Below are 17,386 nucleotides of genomic sequence, written 5' to 3' on the forward strand. Positions count from 1 at the left end.
TTAAGAATAACCCATGACTAATCATAATTTTATGAGTTTATTTTATCCAAAAAAGCAACACATTTATAATACAAATTGAAAAAGTAAAGTATCAAAGTTAAATTCAAATCCATAATCAGCGTTACCAAGTGTATTATTTTGTAAACACCCATTAGAATATTGCTTGGGATAAATTTATCTATGGTATAAAGTACAAACCTTTAGCACTCATTTTCCAACTTGACAAAACATGTGCATTCTATTTGTTGAAGTAGTGAACGTATTATAAAGAAACGTAATCCCTCAGTTGTCCTGGTAAATTCCATTGCAAAAGAAACTTTAATTATGTCAACTGGACTTTTCCATATACTATAAATCTCACAACTCTTCATTTCAATCGTCTCACACAAACTGTTTCAACCCATTTTTGGTTCAAATTCTATCTACCTCCAATCTCAGAACTGCAGCTCTCAAAAAAGGTTAAAAGCGTCATCTAGCAAGATTTTGACAAGGCAAAAAATGAGGAAAAAGTCAAACAGACAGAAGAAAAAGTAGCAGAAATAAAGACAGGATGTGTGTTCTATGTCAGGACCCCAGCAGACTTTTATATTTACGTCTGGCTTTTGTTACCTGGACAAGTCCTATCTCAATAACCTTTACTCAACTGTTTAAACTCTCTATTGTTTTTCTGTGCGCCCTCCCTTTCTGTCTTTTCTTATGCCAAAGAAAGCCAAGCTAAAAATACACAGTGCTTTGAAACTTAAAGCTGCATAAATGTTTGTGTAACCTTTTTTTTTTATAATGTTCTAATTATGTCAAAGGCCATAACACCCCTTGGACAGCACTATACCATGGCATTGTCTAAGTATTTTTTTTCTTTTAGCTGCATCTCAGTCATTTAAAGCAACAGTATGTAACCTTTAGCTAAAAAATAGACCAAAATCAATGCTTTTTTCTTTCATTTGACCTTATTCGGCCTGGAGAAGGGCTGCCTCCTACAAAAAAATGAGAAGGCGCTAAGACTAAGCTATAAGCAGTCAAACATATGGAGATATTCGTCATACCTGCCAGTAACTTTTGCCCTGTACTGTATTATACATTGTCAGTACAAGGATGACATCTTACTTTCTAGCTCCAAGCTTAGCCCTTTGAGTCCAGCTCTGCAGAGACAGGAAGTTTAGTCTGTTTGCACATTGTCCTCAGTCAGGGGACCGTCAGAGGAAAGTGTAATGGAGGATTTGAGCTATTCATTGTCTGGAAACCTTCTCTGTCAGGGTCTTATGCTGATGCCAAAACTTTCTGTAGATTTGTTGTAGCAACCAGGAAGTATTTTGGAATAGTCACACTCTAATACGTTAAATAGACAATTGTCAGTGAAGGGAAGAATGTGGAGGAGCAGAGAGGGGCAATGACACAACATAGCAATATAGTAAACACTAGAGCTAACATAGTAAACCTTTTTTATTTATTTCCCTGATGTAGACTTTGTTCCTGATCTCATCTTGGTTTAGTGTTCGTTCATTATAGTCCAAATGTAATCTTGATTTTGTTGTGGTGTTTGCAAGTGAACACACACATCTCTAGTTAATATATACAATCTCTCTGTACCTGAAAAATGTGAAAAACAGAAGTAGTTAATTTTGGTTAGCAGTTTTTAGTTTCAGAGACTGACACTTGGCATGCAAACCTGCACTTCCTGATTATGGGACAATAAAATGCTTTCTAATTAGACGCAGACAGCAGGCACTGGACTTGATTTTGAAGAGCTGCTTATAAAGATTGAAACTTACATCAGTGAAGAACACGGACACTCAGAATTATAACTACAGTATTATTATGCCTTGGATATCACCAGTCCTATTTGATCTAACATTGCTCCTGTCTGCTTCTCCATAAAAGAACAGAGCTATCTATAATAGTATCACCAAATACAACATCTAAAAGGGGCTTATAAGTAATGACTTTACAGTGTACCAGACCACTAACATCAATGATATTTTTCATAGCACTCTATATCCCTAATCCTCTTTGTACCTCTCGACTGGTGCTCTTTACATTGACCCCTGAACTTGCCAAGACCCCATTGTTTCTTTGTCTGCCATAAATGCTTTTCTTCCATCTGTGCGCGCTCCTTTCACTGCCTTTCTTAAAAGAGATGAATTGATTGAAGCTTTGACGTAATCCATATCTGGAGCCCGGCTTAAGAGCACCCAGGGTCCATTTTGTGATGATCAATACATGACCCTACAAATATCATTGGACATATGCTGTTAGTAGGCCACTCAGACTGCCTCTCTACTGCTCCTCCATCACCAGTCTACATGCAGTCCCCATGGAGCTATATGGAGGCTAATATGACAATGTCTATAATGTTTACAGCCAACTGGAGAGGTGAGTCATAGTAAGAATGCATGTTTATCAAGGTACAAGTTGAGATTCAATACATTTCTTTGCCATTTTTGCACATTGGAATTCTTGTGCTAGGCTCTTAGGTGTTCAAGTAAAAACAGGTCAAAAGTGCATTTTAGGGCTGTACAATCTAAAGTTTTGGACCAAAAATCACAATCTCAGACAACTCGATTTTGGGAGCATCAAATCCGTGTTTTTTTTGCAGTGCTCCTGAAGCCCAATTTATGGATTATGGATCTGCGTTGAGGTCTATGCACCCCGAGTTAATTGACCCCACAACACGAGAAGGCAAGAATTTAAAGCTGGCATTCGTGTGAAGTTTAACATGAACCAACACAATAGAAGCACAGAACAGACTCACCATCATCAGCACCTCCTTTGCCACAGAAAGAACACTCATATTCCACTGAGTCCTGTCCTTTAGTCCGAAAGAAGCTGACGGCATCAGCGCACAAAGAGGGAGCTGTTTTTTTCAGCGTTAATAGTTTATGCAAATGAGCCATGTGGTTTTAAGTTTTGTTTCTGTAAAAGGTAAACAAATGTGTGCAAAGCTGCAGGACTCTGGTATGATGTAAGTTTCTGTGATGTTTGCAAATGTTCATGTGCTCTGAAAATTGATAGAAAAAAAAAAAAAATGTGGATGAAATCGGAAGTGCAGTATCTGCCAGAAAAATCACAATTCATTTTTTTTCTTAAAATCGTTCACCCCTAGTGCATTTAAAAAAAACAAAACAAAAACAAACATATATTCAGTAAAAGATCTACATTAAATATATCTTTTGAAAATTGTAACTGAATTGTAATTGAAGCATGTAATTGACTAAATGCATCGTAGATAAGTTTAATGTCATATTCTGAAATATCTTTTGACATCTCCATAGAGACAAGTAGGTGGCGGACTGGCAGACTTTTGACCACTTAAGTTACATTGTGCAATTTTACCAATTTTATCATCAGTAGTTTGTATATTTGACTGACCATGTTGGATAGACACTGACCACAGCTTACCAGGACCACACCAGACCGAATAACAATCATGCAAGTATTCATTAAAAAAATTGCCTTTCAAGTTACCCAAAAGGCTTAAAATTGCAGTTCATGTCTTACTCAGATAAGCTTTCACTGCCCTTGAGTGGAAACATGGCTGCCCAACTCTCCTACCACGAATTATTTACACAAGCACCGTTAGAATTGGAATAGAACTTTATTTGTCTGTTTCAAGTCATCATAATATACAAAATGTTTACTTTAATTTCCTCCCCCTAAAAACAACGCCACAATTAAAACATAATTTGTCAGTGGTCATAATGTTTTGCTCGATCTGTCTGTTAACATTTCATGAACCATCATAGAAACTGCATATACTGTCTTCAAGTATTTCTGTTTATTTGTGTTGGGCTTTTAAATGTTGACTTTCCTCTTTCATTTTCCGTAGCAGCGTTGTGTACTCCATCGATCAGCTTGAGTTAAATGATAATTTTATGCAGTGAGCTGATGAGATGTGAAGAGGAAGACACCCTCATATGTTACCTACCAGCCTTCTCCCACACATACAGGCATCACTCACTTATTGCCCATTAAGGGAGTTTGAGCTTTGAGTTATAAGAGGAAGGCAAACTTTAAAACTAAACTTGGAAAAAAGCAACTTAAAAAACGCTTTACATTTAGAAATTAGCACCGCAAAATATATATCTTAAAAGTATTGAGAGTGCAATATAGGCTGAGGCTTTAATCAATACTAGAACAAACAAACAACAAGGTTCTCTGAAATGTACAGTTTTTCTAAAAATGTGAAGGCAGATTTCATTTATTTTTATTCTCCTAAATTACCATTGATTTAATCTTGGTTTTCTCTTTGTTAAAGGTGCTGTATTACGTAAAATTGACTCTTGTGAGCTTTTAGCCATGTTATAATGCTGTTACCTCAACAAATACACACCCGGAGTTCTGTTTCGTTTTATTCACACGTTTGAGTACAGTACAGTCTACATCTCCAAAGCTCAAAATGCTCTGTGCCACTTTGTGATGTCATGAAGCTGTAGTTTTCTTAACTTAGCAGCTACCTTTTACCTTTTTTTAAACAGAGATTGGGAATTGAAATGGTTGAAATTATCCAAATGATTCTAGTGAAGTGAAGTTTAAAAATATAATGGAGCATTTCCTGTATTACCACATGACATCACAAGGTGGATCAGTGTGTTTGCTGTTTAAGAGAGCTCAGCCTAAATATGCAAGGTTTGTCTTGTGTGAATGAAAGAAAAATGAAAGAAAACACAACTCCATGTATGTTTTTGATGAGGAAACAATAACATAAATCAGAAAATAGCGTAATATAAGCATGCATATTTTAGTTTCAATATAGCTGGAATCACTGTCAAAAAGTACATTAAAATATCACGATAGTATAATGTATTAACAAGCCATATTGCACGTTGTGATCTTTTCCAATATGTGCAGCCCTATTAGAAATATATTTTCTGCATATAGCACAAATCTACACACAAATCTATACAATGACCTTAACATTATGGTCATCATGACTACTTATAGAGCAAAGTGAATAGTATGGATTATTGAATTACTAGGCTGCATCCATTGACCCAGAACAGACAGTACAGTGATAAAATAGGTACTTTTTCACAAGACCTGCTACAGTAGATTTTATTAATGGCAAAGAGTGTAGCAGGAAGTGGAATCATGAGCAGGGAGAATAAAGTTATTCTACTTTCTTATTTAGCGATTTATATTAATATGTCAGGCTAGTTTTGATTCATTATTTGGGCATGGGAACTTCCACAAAAATGAAAATACAAATCTTATATAAGCCTTTTTTTTTTTCAGCAGCTTGCAATTCTGTTCAGTATTAATTCACTCCATATTATAGGGGGATAACCAGAGCTGCCCTGGGGTAGACTGATGGATGTGAGGCTGCCAATCTGCTCCAATATCCTCTTGAACCATCATCAATTATTCACTCACACACCTCTACATTCATACACATGCAAAGAAGTTGAAGTATTTTCCCCAAGAACCCTCCTTAAACTATAGATTTTTAATATACTGTTACCATATGCCAACATAATGTAAAATGACTTGTTATTTTACAGACACCCCCCTGCTGGTCAGGAGCAGTAGTGACTCCGCTCTCAACCCTCCGCCCACAGAGACCGGACCCTCTCTTCCAGAAGACCCTGCTCCTATGGTGAGACCCCTAAACAAGACTCCCTATGCAAATCTGTACATATTATCCCACCAAACAAAACTGCTCTCGCCATTTTCCTTATGCCCATTTTTCTCTCAATGCAAATAAAGGCTTTAATACACCATCTGGCTCATTCTGCACTCATCAGCAACTCCCAAGTATAAAATATTTGTTTACACACAATTGTCAACTTAATTATACTCAAATGTTTTGCTGCTGATATGACAGACTTAATTTCAGTTATGGATGTTGTTGTTTCTTCATGCATAGACAAACAGTGCCTCTAAAAGTCTACCCCTTAAGTATTGTGTGCGCGTGTGGGTTTATTTTTAAAAATATACAAAATCTGTTATAGGGGCATACATTTAAATAACTTTGAAGGACAAGGAAAACAACACTGCTGTTATGAACTGACTTCCTGAGCCATTATTTACTGCGTTTCACTCTATACAGTGTTGTTTTTCTTTATGTAATCAGATCAGATGACCAGAACGTCCCCAAACAAGTTGTTATGGGGTACTGCAGAACAAAGCAGTTACATGTCTGTGGGAACAAGCAGGTGGCAGCCCCTTCATTCAACAGTAACATAGTGCATCTTTAAGAGATTTCTCAGCTTTTTGCTCTTTTATAATGTTATTGTTGGCATACTTGAAGGGTCCAGTATGTTATGACAGTCTCTCAGTTCCCTATGCTTTCTGACATTACTGTACGCCTACTGTACTTAAAGGCACTGTATCTGATTGTGTCTCAAAAATGTGAAAAACAGCTGTAGCAAAAGAGAAACAATTCTTGCTATGGATCATATGTGGAGGACTGTGGAATTACACAGACAGAGACAGAAGTAGTTCGTTTTAAACAGTTTGCAATGGTCCAAGGTTATTCCTCACTTACCATGTTCATTCTGAGCGTCCTAGTAAATCAAGGGCCTTTTACAACTCTCAGAGACCAGAGCGGAGTTTTGCCCTTGTGGTAAAGCTAACAACAACCAGCGTGCTAACACACAGTTCCTGTTATCAGACAATAAAGCGCTTTCCCATTAAATACAGACAGCACACAGAGCTATATTTCACCATTTTCGGATCTATATTATGTTTTCTCATCAAACACACAAACCCTGTAAACCCTGAGTTCTTCTCTCAAATAAAAGACACTGTTCAGTATGCTATTAGCTGCTTTTTACTTATTATATATACTTATTATATATTTGGACGGATTATTTGTTTGCTACATTGTCTATTCATATAAACGGTGTATGGTTGGCAACACAGCGGATACATGCACAGTCTGAGTGCACAAAGCACCTCTGTGTATGCGGTTAACATGAAGTTGCAACACTACCTAACGCTGGTGTCGGCGCACTAAACTAGTTTATCGGCGCGTGATGAAATAAGGTATGATGCTAAATGAACATTAGTGAGTTTGATACGTCTTACCCATATGTGTTAAATGCAGATGGGTTTGTAAATGACAAGAAGAAACATCTCAAACTTCAGTAGCCGGACATCCACTCATACCTGATCGATGCAACTAGCCCCGCCATGGGAGAGCCTGAATTCCTAAAAGACACTGTCATGATACAAGAGAGGACAGTGGCTCTTTCTGCAGGAGACATGCGTAGTAGAACACGGGGACAAATGTGGTGATGCACCGAGGAAGATGCTAGTTTGATTGTGTTCTGACCAGTTATTTTGGGCTTCATGCATGAAGAAACGCATATGATGCAGCTTTTAAGTTAAAGACAATCAATCTGTCTGTCGAAGAAGGAAATAGAGCTGCTGCACGTGAGCTTGGAATCAATGAGTCGATGGTGAGATGTTGGTGACGGCAGCTTGACAAAACGACAACAGTTTTCAGAGGCAATAAAAGCTTGAAAACGCTCACCTGTGGCTTATAGACAGGTGCAGCCTATACAGTCCCTGACAAAAGTCTTGTCGCTTATCCATTTTGTAGAAACAAAAGCTTATAACCTGACTTTAAATTAATCGATTGGTTTTAGAAATGTCTCATATGAAAGCTAAAACCCTCCCAAATTATGCTCAATATACTAAAAGAAATTTGCTTTACTGAAGAAAGATTGATCATTTAATGAACACAGAAAGGTCAGATTTTGGCAAGACAAAAGTTTTGTCGCCTACAGAAAATTGAACAAATAATTTCAAATACAAAAATATGTTGCATAACGTCAGTGAATTAAGTAGTGCTGTGAGATCCATATTTAATATCTTGTATGACTTCCATGAGCTTGAAGGACGCATCCATGCGGTTCGACAGTGATTCATACAATTTGTTGATGAAGTCATCAGGAATAGCAAAGAAAGCGTCTTACATGCCTCCCAGAGTTCATCAAGATTCTTTGGTTTTGCCTTCCATGCTTCCTCTTTCATTCTACCCCAGACATGCTCAATGATGTTCATGTCTGGTGACTGGGCTGGCCAGTCCTGGAGCACCTTGATCTTCTTCACCTTGAGAAACTTTGATGTAGAGATAGAAGTATGCGATGGAGCACCATCCTGCTGCAAAATTTGACCCCTTTTATGGTTGGGAATGTAAGAGGAGCTAATACTTCTTGATATTTTAGGTTATTGATATTTGCCTTCCACCCTGCAAATGTCTCGCACACCCCCATACTGGATGAACCCCAGGACCATGATTTTTCCGCCACCAATCTTAACTGTTTTCTGGGTGAATCTTGGATCCATGCGGGCTCCAGTAGGTCTCCTGCAATATTTGCGGGGGGCTGTGATGTAATTCAACCAAGGATTCATCTGAGAAATCCACCTTCTGCCACTTTTCCAGTGTCCATCCTTTTAGCAGGCTGTGGGCCTTGGCAAATGCCACACGGTTTTTTAATTACCTTTTGTTTAGTGCTGGTTTCTGTGCACTGATTCGACCATGGAGGCCATTTCGAGACAGAATTCTACAAACTGTTCTGGTTGACACAGGGACTTGAGGTGACCAGGCCTGGTGGAGTCTGCTGCAGTGGAAAAGGGGCTGGCCTTGGATCTTTGAATCAACAAACGGTCCTCCCGAGCAGTTGTCTTGCGGGGTCTGCCGGACCTGGGCTTGTCAAAAACATCTCCAGTCATTTCAGATCTTTTTCTTATTCTTTGTACTTGACGCTGAGACACATTGAAGGTGTCACCACCTCAGCAGTGGATCTGGTCTTCAGCCTCTTGATAATTAATGCTTTGGTCTCAGGGTGGATCTTAGGCATGTTGTCAGAGGTCAAGTTGCAGTTGATGTGAAGGTCTGGTGTGCTGGGGTTCTTTTTATACACACCCACTAATTGATTGATCAGTAACTGATCACAGGTGAGGCTGTAATCTAGGATTGGGTGCATCATATGACAAGGCGACAAGACTTTTGTCTTGCCAAAATCTGACCTTTCTGTGTTCATTAAATGATCAATCTTTCTTCAGTGAAGCAAATTTATTTTAGTATATTGAGCATAATTTGGGAGGGTTTTAGCTTTCATATGAGACATTTCTAAAACCAATCGATTAATTTCAAGTCAGGTTATAAGCTTTTGTTTCTACAAAATGGATAAGCGACAAGACTTTTGTCAGGGACTGTATATGTAAAAACATTTTTTTTCTTTTAAAAGTTAGTTGTTGCAGCTTATATTCAAGTGCACTCAATAACCCAGAAATAACAGTATATAGGATTTGGTGCTGTCTTCCTACCAGTGGTGCAGGATGACAGCGCCATCTGCAGTCCAACTTCCTCAAGACAGTATCCCAGGTGTGATAGTAAAAAAGCTCCCTTGTCCCGGTTTATAGTCTTGTGTGCATGATTTTGGGTGGCTTTTTTATACTTGTTCATAAGAGTCCATCTTGTATTATAAAGGACCTTTAATGCATCGCTAATAGCTACCTCTCTGTTCACATGCTATGCTAAATTAGTGCTGTTATTGTGGTTGTAAGGTTCATATTCCTCTAAGCTCTTTGGACACAGTAAATCTCCATTGGCCTCTTGGTTTTAAAAAAGTTATGCCTGATTACACTCTTGAGAGGTGAACCACTGCCCCGTGAGACTGGACAAGCACCTTTTAAGGGCCCTAATTCCCCAAAGAAAGGCTCTCAACTGTCCCCCTTTTGTCTCATGTGGCAAAATAGCTCATGTTTCTTAGATTCAGTTACTAAGGGAGAGGAGAGCTGTGTATGTCTACTGTCTCTCTTGTCAGTTAGTGTGCTGTCCAGTGTAAAACCTGAACCTTAAAGCCTCTTATGGTGAAAAGCACATGTTAATTCATCACGTTTGCAGAATTCTGGCCGTGCTTCAGTTGTCACTTAAAAATGTAAACGACCACATTAATCTTTATAGTTTTACTGGTTGTAGAAGTGGAGGAATTTGGATCAGGTTTGTATCATGTTGCGCAGGCCACCATTTTCTGCTTACATGTAGGATTATATTTCATGTATGCTATCTCGAGTTATTTGGACTTGAGAAGACACTTTATTCTGTTGGCTTTATGTCAGAGGTAAATGAGTAGACTATAAATAAGGTCATAGGCAACACTATTTAAGCAATTTGCTTTACTAATTTGTGTGTAATTAATATAATGCAGGCCAGGCCAAATTACAGGTTCGATCTATGGAGAGGAGGAGGAGAAATTACGAATGCATGTGTTTTAAACAATAAAAACACCTGTAAGTCAATAAATGCACAACAGTTAAGTTTAATGCCATACTATGGAACATTCCAGGCACAGCAGCGTCGTCTTCATGGAGATAAGATGGTGATGGAAGCCATATTTATTTAGTTTTTTACTTAAACATAGCACTGAGTGATATGACGAAAATAGTAATAATAATTTAAATAGATTTTAATGGAAGTCCGAGCAGGGACAGCTTGCGTTTCAAACAGGGGGAAGCTCTTTAAATTTTCATTTTATCATATCTTATTATTTAAGAAATTGCAACTGACTTCAATTACATTTGTATTTATATCTATCTCAATAAGCCTGCTTTGCGAATAAGAAAGTCAGGAGTAAACTTGTTTCACAGTAATCCTTGATTTCACATATTTATTTATTTATTAGTATTGGTATTAGTATTAACTGTTTATTAGAAACAATTAACATTAATCAAATTATTCTCATTAACTGCCCAGCCCAGCTTAAACCATATAAAATTGTCAGAACCCAAGATCAATGAATGCAAGGAATACAACTGGGATTGACATTTTTCTCTTGTAGCTCTGCCCTGTGTTAAAGTGTACTACAAGGTTTAGTTATCATTAAAAAAAAACATTCCTTTAGATCACACTCTATCACACTGATCTCTTTAGCTTCCTGGCAAACTGAGTTGACTTGTTCTGTGTTTTCCTACCTGCTCCCCTCCTGCTGCTGTCCATATGAAGCGTGTCTGTGTGGGCTGCTCAGTGGGGCGTCTCCATGTAGTTTACCCAGCGCATGCACTCCTCTGACGCACCATCTGTCTCTTCACTCCTGTATTTATGTCTCATTTTTGATCATTTTACGAAATACAGAACAGCTTTGACACGAACAGGAGTCTGCGGTTTAGCACAAAGTTTAGTTTTCACTGACAGTATTTTTTATTATGAATTTATCCAATATGTCATCACAGTTTTGTTTGAGAGAGACCATCTGTTAGTGTCCACACAAGCCAAACATATGCAAGTTGTCTAAGCCAGTTTTATTTTAGTCCACAGTTTTGATTTAATATCACTAACACTTTTTAGCCAAAGGCAAATTTAACTTTAGTAAAAATATACGCATTCTTCTGCTTCCAAATATGCATTGAGACTGATCAAAAATGGGTACCCAGATACTAAACAATATTCTAATCTTTTATTGAAACTGTAGTGAAATTATAATTATTGTGCGATTAATATTTGATCATAGGCAAAATTAATTAACTTGACTTAACTTAAAAGGTGAACTATAACATTTTGGTGGAGGATTCATCACCTCCTTACAAAGTCTCTTATTATTATTTGTTGAAAGTTACATTATAGACTATGTATACTAATACACTAATGTATACCGTATTTTCCGGACTATAAGTCACACCAGCCAAAAAATGTGCAATGAAGAAGAAAAAAACATATATAAGTCGCAACGTACTATAATTCGCACTTTTTGGGGAAATGTATTTTGTAAAATCAGAGACCAGGAACCGACATTGCATCTTGAAAGAACAACAAAATAGAGAACAACAGGCTGAATAGGTGTTAATATGTTAGTGTAACATTTTAACAGTTAGCATAAACAACATAATAAGTTTACTAAACTCACAATCTCACTCCAAATCACTAAATCCATTGAATTCTTTCTTGGTGTCACATCTGCGTGACCTCCTTAGATAAACCATAGATCCATGATATACATGGAGCGCCGCTTCCTCTTCTGCGTAGCTGTTGTCAGATTCAGCATCAGTTCCAGTTAGAATTATTCCGGCCTTTCTGAATCCTGACAGGATGGTTTCGATTGCCTTTGAAGTCCAGGCTTTGTCAATTCATCCAATGACTTACAGGAAAGTTGCATGGCGCACCCTCTCGGTTGCCATGAAGCTGTGTTCTCCATCCCCGCTTTCCACCAGTTCCTCACAAGTTTCTCGCTCACTCCAAACTTTCTTTCTGCTGCTCGATTACTGGTTTTTGGCTGAATATTTCACTATTTGCAGCGAGACAGCAAGACTATAGATTGCGAAGTGACAGTGGTACAGGAGTAATAGTAGTACTAGATACTGACACACGAGCCTAGAGTGCCCTCTCGCGGCTGTCACTCTGAAAATTTTAATATATAAGTCGCAGGACCACCCAAACCATGAACAAAAGTGACTTATAGTCCGAAAAATACGGTATTCATACTGCATTCTTATTTTTCTTTTAGACATTGATGATGGATGCGCTCCTTAAATGTGTATACTGAAGTTGAGGTTGGCCTATTGTAATAAATGCACTATATAACTTTTCTGGTGAGGAGTGTGACTTTTCTCCATGGAAATGATGCCTGGAACCAACCCTAACCCTTTGCTTGGAATGTATACCATATGGCAAACAAATTTTGCATTTGATCTGTTACACTTCTTTTTCAAAACAACAAAACAAACAAAAATATAGGCACATTTAATTTTATATATCAGCCAGATAGGCAAAGTGGCCAGAGCACGAATTGAACCAACCTTCGAGTTTGTGTGTGAAGATATTTTTTTGTCAATATTTTTCTTTTAACTGGAACAAAAAGCCAACCAAAAGACCAAGTACATCTCATCCCATTATCAAGTGTAGTTGATTTAGTACATGGGGCCCAATTTTATTCACCTTGCTTTCCTTTTTGCTTTGTACAATTACTGTTCTGAGCTCGTAATTACTTTGACTACTGTATTTTTTCCATTTTAAAATCCACATTATCATAATTTTCTGCTATTTTCTGTTTATAGCCATGATTACCCCCCTCTCCTTCCTTGTCAGCTTCTTGGGCCTGTCTTAGCCCAGTTCAGGTAGAGGTAATAGCAGTGGGTAATTGCTCAAATTGTCACTTGGCCTTTAGGTGAGAGCGATGAGAGGACACAGCACTCCTCAGCTCTAATTCACTGTCTTTTCTTCCTGCTGCTTTGGTTCTTTATTCAGAAATGATTTTAGGGGTTATTATTTCCTGTTTCAAAAATTAGGAAAAGGACAGGAGCAGAGCTGAAGCTTTTAAGGATGGATGGTGTTAAAAGTTCACATTATTAAAACAATCAATACCTAGTTACTGATTGACACTAAAACTAGTAAAGGAACTATATATTCATTAGAAGTTTAAAGGGCTCATATTACACTATTTTCTAATCTATCTTAAAGTGTCGTTTCCTCATCACAAACATACCTGGAATTGTGTTTTGTTTCAATCACATATTTTTAACTCACAAACCCTTCATATTTAGGTGGAGTTCATATCAGAAACAGAAAACACTCCACCTTGTGATGTCATGAGGTAATACAGGAAGTGCTTCACTGTGTTTTTAAACTCCATACACCTTCAGAATTGCCTATTTCTACTGAACTAAAGGTAAAAAGTAGCTGTTAACTAGAAAATGACCTCTTCATGACATCACAAGGTGGAATAGAGCATTTTGAGCTTTGGAGATTTAGACAGAGTAATAATAAAGGGTTACGCAATTATGTGTAAATAAAACAAAACACTACTCTGGGTATGTTTTTTAGGAGGTAACAACATAAAGCTCACAAGAGTCAGTTTTGCATTATATAGAGTCTTTAAGAATCGCTATTAAAAATAACATAAAATGTACTGAAAAATGAATTCTCAAATTTGTATTCTCCCAATATTGACAAATAGAAATCTTCCAATATGTGTTCGAATATGCATGCAAATTGAGGTTCACAAATATGAATGGACTGTGAAATGAAATGCGAAAGTGCAGAAATATCACCTTGTTTGGAAGATTACAGTGCAATGGACCATTTTCTTATTATGGATGATACACTTACAATTTTGAAATTATCTCTTTTTAGGTTTTTCACTGATACAGATTCCAGAAAGATTGTTGGGACATATACAGAGGAGGGAGAGTGAATATGGTAGAGAGGAGAGCTAGATAATGTGGTGCAGAGGAGGGATATGGGTTGAAGGGTGTAGAGGTTAGAGTTGCTAGGAACCTTGAGGCCTAGAGGAAGACCAAGGTGGAGATTTATAGTTTTATAGAAAAATGGCATGTTTTGGACTATATATCATTGGAACGTTATGTTAACCATTTGGCAAAATGTATTCACAAGTGTACCTTATAACTTTGGTGTCCTTGATGCCTTTGTGAACATGCTGCATATTTACAAGAACACTGCTGCCAGATATTTAGCCAATATTTGTTGTACCTTTGGAGGTCAGCACAGTTTTTCCATCCAACCTTATCCTGTGTCATATTCCATTTTATAAATTCATTTTTATCACCAGGGATGTAGCGATATCCCAGTCTCACAGTCTGATATTATCACAATATGCATTACTATTTATTGCAGTATTTTGGAGACTTTAAAGGTCCTGTATTACACCAAATTGACTCTTGTGAACTTCAAGTTTGTTACCTCATCAAAAAAACACCTGGAGTTGGGTTTTGTTTCATTCACACATGTTTGAGTAGCCCTTTATCGAAATTTGTCTACATCTCTAAAGCTCAAAATGCTCTTTTCCACCTTGTGATGTCATGAAACAGTAGTTTACAAGTTAACAGACACTTTTTACCTTTTGCTTAGTAGAGAGGGCAGTTTCATGGCTGAAATTAACCAGGTGTTTCTAGTGAAGGTGTATGGAATTAAAAAACACAGTGGAACACTTACTGCTACCACATGACGTCACAAGATGGACGATGTGGAGTGTTTTTTGTTTGAGAGAAGATCTCAGCCTACATATGCACATTGTGTGTGTTAAACATGTGTGAATGAAACAAAATACAACTCCAGGTATGTTTTGATAAGGAAACACCATTTTAACATGAATCAGAACTTATAATAACAGTAATAGTAATATGGGCTCTTACTGTTATAATCCAATGAACATGCTGTCTGCAAAGGATCGTGGTCTCCCTTTTTTTTTTTTTTTTTTTTTTTTTTTTTTTTTTTTTTTTTATCTTTTTTTTTTTTTTTTGCTGCAACAAAACAGAGCATTTAAGCAAAGACAACCCATGATATTACTGAGACTTTTGACAATATGATATTACAAATTTCAGTTATTGTTACATTTCCATATATGACCTCATCCATAAATCTCCTCTTTGGTCTTCCTCCAACCGTCCTGTGTCTGGTCACTTCTGGTAATATATTCACTATCCCCTTTACCTTAAAAGTTTCCCACCGATTGCATCAGTCATTTTCAAACTGATAACCATAAAATTTTATTAAGGCCTTTTATTTATGTCTAGTATTTTCCTCATCGTCTGGTAGAAACTTTTGACACGGCATTTTTCAAATCGCTTTTTAACTAGATGAAATGGCTCCATGCTAAAAAAAAAAAAATGCGGACAAAGCACACTATATGCAGTGAAAGTCCAAGGCTAAGCTAATTCATCATAGGGACTGCTGGAGAACGGCAGAAACACTTAACTTGATTGGCTATTCAGTAATTAGTAATATCAGTAATAGTTCAGTCTTTTTATCCACTTTTGCCCATTATAAGATTAGCCTGGAAGCTTGCGGCTCATTTATTACACACATAGTTATTCAAGGTAGTATTATCCATCACTGAGTTAATATGGAAATCCAACTTTTGTATTTTTAACTTTTGAAGGAGCCACTAATGCCTACAAATATTGATTGAGCTGTCCAGGGACCGCAAGCAATTTAAATTTTTCCCCCGACTTTAATTTACATACCTAATAAATCTTTGTCAGATTATTGCACACTGAAATTAATAGCTTGTAACAACGAAATACTGGCTATCCTTTAAAACAATAGCAATTACTTACAATATACTTTTTCAAAATCAAACTTTGACAATCAATTGTGCGGAGTCGTCTTCCGCGAAATGTTTTTAAAACTTGGCAACCTCCGAGGCAAGTCCCGAAACAGGATTTGGTTTTGGCTCCGTGCACAAACGGCCGTATTGAAATTGATTTTTGAAAACCTCTTAGTTGTCAGATTGAGTGTCTTTTGTCGAGAAGAACAGCTGTCTTTGTCCGACTTTGTGAATTTAAGCCAAACCTGCCGCTGGTAATCTCCTCACAGCTGTCTTCTGGCTCATAATGGAAAGAACTGCAATGGCCATACACTGAATGAGCTCCATGCTTGTCTCATAAAGAATAGAAACGCAATTGTAATTATCAGTGTACAAACTATTAAAATATAAGCAAATATGGTACAGGTAAATGGTTGAATGAGCATTCCCAATAATAAGTGATTGTATGTTTAAATTGGCTTTGGTAGGATTTATTGTGGCTAAAATCACAAAACATAATAGACATTTCTCTCCTTTAAGTCGCCTGTCAATCTTATGGGATTATCCTGTCTGGTCAGCCAAGACAAGGCACTTTTCCTATTCTATATAAGAGTTCAGATTGCTGTGATGATTGGCAGACGGATTAGCCAATCAGAGAAACACATGATCAGTGTGTATCAAAACAGACAAGTGGTTGCTAGTCCTGAGACTGTCAATCATATGGAATTTTCCTGTCATAGAAGCTTTGCCAGTCAAGAGAACACACTTTTTATATTCTATGAAATGTGTAGCCTGGGCCCCAGTTTTATACACTGGAGTTCAGGTTGGTGCGATAACTGACAGATGGATTTGCCAATCAGAGAAACACGTGGTCCCTCTGTATCAAAACACACAAGTGGTTGCTATCATCTGAGTCTTGAGATTGTCAATCTTGAGATTGTCTACGGACTTTTTCTATTTTATACAAAACTGTGTAGCTTTGTATAAAATAAAAAAAGCCCGTTGCCTGGTCTTGTCTCTCAATTCATATGTGTGTGATTGACAGGTGGATTGGCCAATTAGATAAACACATGATGCCTCAGAAAAGAAAGCAGAGGACTGAAAAACATTAGACTCCTGCTTTGCCTGAGATGTGAAGGAAGGAGAGGTGAACAAACTAAATTAGAGAATCTGCAGGCAACTTTCTTGGTGAAAGATGTTTTAATTCTCAAACACATATTAAAAGCTCTTAATGTGTTCATATTTAAATGTTCTGCAAGAATAAGAACTACAACAGGAGTTGAGTAATGCCTCTGTTAGCAAAAAGAAGAAAATTAAAGAAACTAGAGCTAGTCTGAAAATATTCATGGATTTTAATTTGACATATAGCTACCCTATTAAGCCTTTCCTGCTAATTATTTTCT

The 17,386-nt window shown here is 37.2% G+C and overlaps 1 protein-coding gene across 4 annotated transcripts in view; it reads left to right on the forward strand.

Annotated features, from left to right (window-relative positions):
* pard3bb (par-3 family cell polarity regulator beta b) overlaps positions 1 to 17,386 on the forward strand; it is a 346,128-nt gene that overhangs the window by 49,620 nt on the left and 279,122 nt on the right. For all 4 annotated transcript variants that reach the window (XR_008632058.1, XM_055152785.1, XM_055152788.1 and 1 more), the window contains one exon: positions 5,496 to 5,590. Coding sequence is in view for 3 of the 4 variants with exons in the window: in XM_055152785.1 (XP_055008760.1) it covers positions 5,496 to 5,590 (95 nt within the window). In the remaining variant the exon portion in view is untranslated. The remainder of the gene's footprint in view (positions 1 to 5,495; positions 5,591 to 17,386) is intronic.

This window comes from Boleophthalmus pectinirostris, unplaced genomic scaffold (genome assembly GCF_026225935.1).
Source record: "Boleophthalmus pectinirostris isolate CB_2022bp ecotype Guang Dong unplaced genomic scaffold, ASM2622593v1 HiC_scaffold_1, whole genome shotgun sequence".
Lineage (NCBI taxonomy): Eukaryota > Metazoa > Chordata > Actinopteri > Gobiiformes > Gobiidae > Boleophthalmus > Boleophthalmus pectinirostris.